This window comes from Sphaerodactylus townsendi, linkage group LG04 (genome assembly GCF_021028975.2).
Source record: "Sphaerodactylus townsendi isolate TG3544 linkage group LG04, MPM_Stown_v2.3, whole genome shotgun sequence".
NCBI lineage: Eukaryota > Metazoa > Chordata > Lepidosauria > Squamata > Sphaerodactylidae > Sphaerodactylus > Sphaerodactylus townsendi.
In genome coordinates, this window is record NC_059428.1 from 131,046,410 (window position 1) to 131,052,409 (window position 6,000).

Genomic DNA, 6,000 nt, shown 5'->3' on the forward strand with positions numbered 1-6,000 from the left:
GCTCAAAGGGGCTAACAATCTCCTTTCCCTCCCCCCTCCCCACAACAAACACCCCATCAGGTGGGTGGGGCTGAGAGAGCTCAGAAGAACTGTGACTCACCCAAGGTCACCCAGCTGGCGTGTGTTGGAGTGTACAGGCTAATCTGAATTCCCCAGATTCGTCTCCATAGATCAAGTGGCAGAGTAGGGAATCAAACCCGGTTCTGCAGATCAGAGTGCACCTGCTCTTCATCATTATGCCACTGCTGCTCCAGGATGAGAACTATACACCTTTGTGCAGAACTGGGGCCCCCAAGGATTCGTGTGATAAGGTATTGTACTGTCAAAGATTTACAAACAGCAGTAAAGGAAAACAACTGCTGTAGATATCACAACACAATTGAAAACTGTTCTCCTAACTCACACTGCGAAAGTGAACATGCATAGACCAGCTCATGTTCACCAACAAGCATGCGTGCCATCACTGTAATGTGTGTATATGCATGCATACAGATTGTGTGCAGATGGGACCTGGAGCACACGCACACATGTCATGTGTAGATAGCACCTGGAGATTTCTCACTGTTACAATGAACCTCCACACGACCCCAGTCAATTTTCCTGGAACAGATGGTTATTTTGGAGAGCGGAGCCTATGGCTTTAGACCCCCATTAAGGTCCACGTCCTCCCCCAACCCTCATCTTTTCAGGCTCCACACCCTCTCTAAATCTCCAGATGCTTTGGAATCTCTAGGTGGCATTCTTCAGAAGAGACATTAGGACAGTGCAATCTTTGGTTATTATTTATATTATTATTATTTATTTAATTTGTATACCGCCCGATCCCCGAAGGGCTCTAGGGTTAGTTTTGCTACTTGAGTTTGATCATTTGAACGGCAGACATGGTCCATTCTGTATGTATGCAGTAAACTGCCTTTAGAGAAACACAGACTTTGAAGTAGGTTAATCCATAAAAGAATTATAGAGAGACTATGGAAGAAAGCTATCCAGGGAAGACAGGAAAATTTCTCCTTTCTCCCAAACATCACTTTAGAGATTCCTATTAGGGCACCACATTTAATATTTTACTTGTGAATCCAGCATGATTAAACAAACCCAGCAGTTACCTACCTATCTACTATCCAAGGTTCTTTTACGTGTAAACATGCAAACGAATCATGGCAGGCACATATGGATAAACAGAGAAGATCCAACTAGGGACAGAGAAGTAAATCAACATAAAAATATCGATACCTTAGCAACACTCTATAGGAAAAGCAAAATGATGGTGCAAAATGACAATATATTTGGTGTCTTACATAAACATGTACGCAGTACAGAAGTCTTGCAAGAAGACAATGCATATCCAATATTGGTACTCAAATACCAAAAAAAACCCCAGATCAATTCATCAGTGCAAACAGACAAGCCCCCTTGTATACACTCATTTTGAGGAAAGAATTATTGTCCAGTCTCGCTCACTTATCTTTAAGGTCACCTTCCCATTAATAGCATCAAAATTCATTATAACGTCTTACAACAAGGAAGTGTCCTATCTGATGCGTAACTAAGCAGTGTAGACCAACATTGAGCACAAATATTGTCTTCTTGCAAAAATTCTGTGGCTAGTTGTTATTGTGCACATGTTTATACAGACAGCAACTATATTGTCATTTTGCACTACCAGTTTGTTATTCTTATACAGTGTAGCCAAAGACGCTTATTAGTAAACATATTTCTTGCAGAGGTCCATTCCCTCGGGTGTTGTGAGTGCTTGCAATTGGCCAGTGTATGAACATTTTGGTAGCAGACTGTGAGCAGCAGTGGCGTAGGAGGTTAAGAGCTCGTGTATCTAATCTGGAGGAACCCGGTTTGATTCCCAGCTCTGCCGCCTGAGCTGTGGAGGCTTATCTGGGGGATTCAGATTAGCCTGTACACTCCCACACACGCCAGCTGGGTGACCTTGGGCTAGTCACTGCTTCTCGGAGCTCTCTCAGCCCCACCTACCTCACAGGGTGTTTGTTGTGAGGGGGGAAGGGCAAGGAGATTGTAAACCCCTTTGAGTCTCCTGCAGGAGAGAAAGGGGGGATATAAATCCAAACTCTTCTTCTTCTTCCCCTTTCTAGAATGCACGGAGCATAGCTGGGTGAAGATAAATATGATGGATAATATCTGGTAACAAGAACAGATATTGCAATAAAATCAAAGTCTATTAACAGGGCAGCTGCATCTGTTCAATTCTGTTAATGTAATGAAACTCTCAACTTTTGCAGGCAGCAGTCAAGAAAACTACTATTTGTTTATTTGAAAAACACACACATGAAAGACCCCATTAGCACAGAGCAAACAAGACAGAGGACTATAATGAGATAATGAAGAGTTTGCTTTATGTCAACAAAAGGTTATGCCAGTAATAAAACCAGGTTAGGGTATCTGTTTGAAAAACCAATGGTTGGTAAAGACATTAAAAGTTATCACACAGTGCATGGTGCACAGAAATTCTGTAAGCGCCTGCCATTATGCTGGATAAATTTAGGCCTGCCAACCAACCCAGGTTCCCGGTCACCTACTCTGTGGCCTACACATGCCAACCTCCAGCCTGGAGATCTCCTGGAACAACAAAAGCTCACTGCGGGGAAAAAAAACCCCAGATCAGTTCCCCAAATTAAATGGTTGCTTTGGAAGACAGACTGACTATATACCGCATGAGCCCACTAAGCTTGCCAACTTCCAGAGGGTAACTGGAGATCTCCTGGGATTGTCATTTATCTCCAGATGACCAACATAAATCCTCCAACTAAAAAATGACACGGTTGGAGGATCACACTGAAGTCCCGACCTTCTCCAATCCCCACCAGGGTTGGCATCATACCGCACTGAGGCCCCTCCCTTCCCAAAGATCCACCCTCCCCTGGCTCCACCCCCAAATCTCCTAGAATTGCCCCACCAGAGTTGGCAACCGTAGTCCGCGCACGTAAACTTCAGGGTATCGTGCGAACACGAGGACACGTGGGTTGAGGAGGCAAGCCAAAGAAGGGTGGGGCGGGGAAAGGTCCGTGGACGGGGCTCCCCTGCTTCCTTCCTTCTCCCGGGCAGGCCCCGCAGACCCTGTCCCGACCAGCATCCTGTCTTACTCACCAGCCCGCCTCGCAGAGCGCCGGCCCCGCTCCCTCGGCCATAGCGCCGCTCCTCCCCGGCTTCCCCGGACACGGGTGAGGAGAGTAACGTGAGAACGCGCGTCCAAAGGGGACGAAAGGAGACCCGGGGCGGGCGGGCGGCGCAGAGGAGGCCTCGGCCCCGCCTCTGGCCCCCAAGAGAACGCCCCGCCTCTTCCGCTTCGCCCCAGGAAATGGCGGCGAAGGGACGCTCCCTCCGCCCCCGACCATAGAGTTTCCGCTCTCTGTCTCCCTCGCTTTGTCTGTACTCTCTGCTGCCACCCGTGGACACAGGTGGGAACTGCAAGAGCAGGCGCAAAAAAAAAAAAAAAAAAGCTGCCCGAGCAGGCGCAAAACAGGCCGCCGATGTTTGACCGCTGGGATATTTGATGAAGGGGTGCAGCGACTCCCCTGCAGTGCAGACCCTTTTCAGGCGAGCGGGCTCGCCTCTTGCACTTGCCCCTTCTCTCCCGCAAAAGTGCTGTGCTTTATAAAAGAGCTTAGTAAATTACAGTAAAAGAAAAAGTGATTTAAGAAGTGTGTTTGTGGTGGGGGGGATGCATTTGAGAAGAAAGAGCACTTCGTACTGGGTTATGATGCCCCCCAGAAACTGGGTTATGACCCCCCTCCCCAAATCTGCTTCCGGTCCTAGCATGTGTTGGACCAGAAAACCCCTTTCTGGCCCAGATCAGTCACGTTTAGAAGACAGAAAGAAAATTCCCAAAGACTTAGGTTTTGAAAGGCATTTTTACTGTTCATATTCAGTCTCTGAAAAAGGGTGCTCTAGATAGAGACACACTTTCCCAGTCACAGATTTTGGTTCTTATGCTTTCAAAATGCATACGTCAGGATTTTCTTACAAACTGTGGGGCCAGGATCGTGTTTCTGGTCCTACACAGCTGAGTTAGTTTTAAGAAAAACTTAAAATTTGAAATAAAGCAAAAGACATCTGACATTAGAAACAAACAGACAGTTTTTACTTAGCAGAATGTAGATAAGATTACAGAAGGTGACCTCTCCCGAGGGAGAGACAAGCCCCAGGTGCCCTCGAGTGATAGACACAAAATTTAGATCGTTACAGGAGGTTACCCCTCCCGGGTGGCTCTCGAAAGAGGCACGGCCAGTAGAGGAAGAGCCTTAATTTTTATAGATGCAAAAACGTCACACAATCCATCCCCTTACGTTCCACGTATTATAATCCATACCTCTCACGTGCTACAAGCATGTGTGTTCAAACCCCATTGGTCAGATCTGTCTCCTGGTCACATGAAGGCAACCTCTTATTCTACTACGTCAAATGCTACATGCTGTTAGTGCGTGGCCTCTATGCATATACAAAGGACAGCCATAAAACTAGCTTGCTCCTCCAAGAAAAACCCATTTTGCTAAGTTTCTCCCAGAGAGAGCTATGTCCCTAGGCAATGCAGTTCTGACTCTACATACTTTTAGATCATAAAACTTCCCTTTACCAGCATGAAATGTTTCTAACATTTTAAATGATTATACAATGATTCTAAGACAATAGAATTATAGTAAAATACTAATACATGTAAATATGAATTTCTCATTATCATTTATGTGTTCATTTAACTATATAGAAAAACACTTATTCTATTTAACTAATCACATTCATTTCTAACCCAAAAACCAAAGTTATAAAATGCATAGTTCTGCTGTCACGTAGTATACAAGATACTAAAGATGTTATCTTGCTTGTTTGCATAGTCACTAGCAAGCTGGTAACATTCCTTTGACCTGTTACAAAACATGCAGGCTTTTGGTCACTTACACAGAAGCTCCCATTTTGATTCTTTGCAATTCTTTGGTTCTATAACTTAATCAAATACAAATTTATACACATTCTGGCCTGTTCCCACAGTACATAGCTTTCACCATAAAATCTAATTTTTGCTAATCTAACAGTTTAACACAAACACAAATTTCCGCTATGCTAGTTTAACACAAGTACAAATTTTGCTAGGCTAGTTCAATTTGCCCCTTCCATAGGTCAGGCCATAAAACTATTTCCAGCCTTTCAATCAAGTTAACCAGTTTCCAACATTCCTGATGAGGGCTATGGTGCAAAGTAACTTCTTCCAGGATTAAATGATTTAACGTACATCTTATTCCCTAAAAAGAATTAAAATGATTACAGTCATTCTTATAATCTATAATTCAAAATAGAATAAATGCCATATATCCTTTTCATATATTTAACTATAATTTCAAAATTCATTAAAATATAGAAAAACACATTTTAATAATCTCATTAGATGATACCTGTCTTCTAACCTTTAAACATTTGTTTGACATCTGTATTAATTAACTAAATTTCCCTGTTTAGCTAAAAATGTATTTTGGACTCTTAGAGATGGGGTTTTTAGAGTCCTGTCCTGTTCCAGGATGTTATAACTTACTTAGTAATATGATAAGGTCTTTCTACTTTGTACCTTTGCTGACAAATTACTTTTTACTACTGAGAGAGAGACTTCTTGATTCTCAGTTTATATAGATCTCTTATTCTTCTATATCAAATATAATATTCAGGCTATTTTCCTGTTCCTATACATGGATTGATGCTGCAGAGGGAAACAATGGCCAAAAAAGTCCCCTCTGCATGTCCCCCCTTAAAAACCAATGGGGGTAGGATGCAGGTGGACAGCAAAGCAGGCATGAGCAGACATAAGAACATAAGAACAAGCCAGCTGGGTCAGACTAGAGTCCATCTAGTCCAGCTCTCTGCTACTCGCAGTGGCCCACCAGGTGCCTTTGGGAGCTCACATGCAGGAGGTGAAAGCAATGGCCTTCTGCTGCTGCTGCTGCTCCTGAGCACCTGGTCTGCTAAGGCATTTGCAATCTGAGATCA

At 43.8% G+C, this 6,000-nt stretch overlaps 1 protein-coding gene across 3 annotated transcripts in view; it reads right to left on the reverse strand.

Annotated features, from left to right (window-relative positions):
• Positions 1-3,311, reverse strand: part of TDRD3 (tudor domain containing 3) — a 104,809-nt gene extending 101,498 nt beyond the window's left edge. For 2 of the 3 annotated variants that reach the window (XM_048492812.1, XM_048492813.1), the window contains exon 1: positions 3,118-3,311. In XM_048492812.1, coding sequence (XP_048348769.1) covers positions 3,118-3,158 — 41 coding nt within the window. In that variant the 5' untranslated portion in view covers positions 3,159-3,311. The remainder of the gene's footprint in view (positions 1-3,117) is intronic. The other variant, XM_048492814.1, reaches the window with a different exon arrangement.
• Between the last annotated feature and the right edge of the window lie 2,689 nt (positions 3,312-6,000).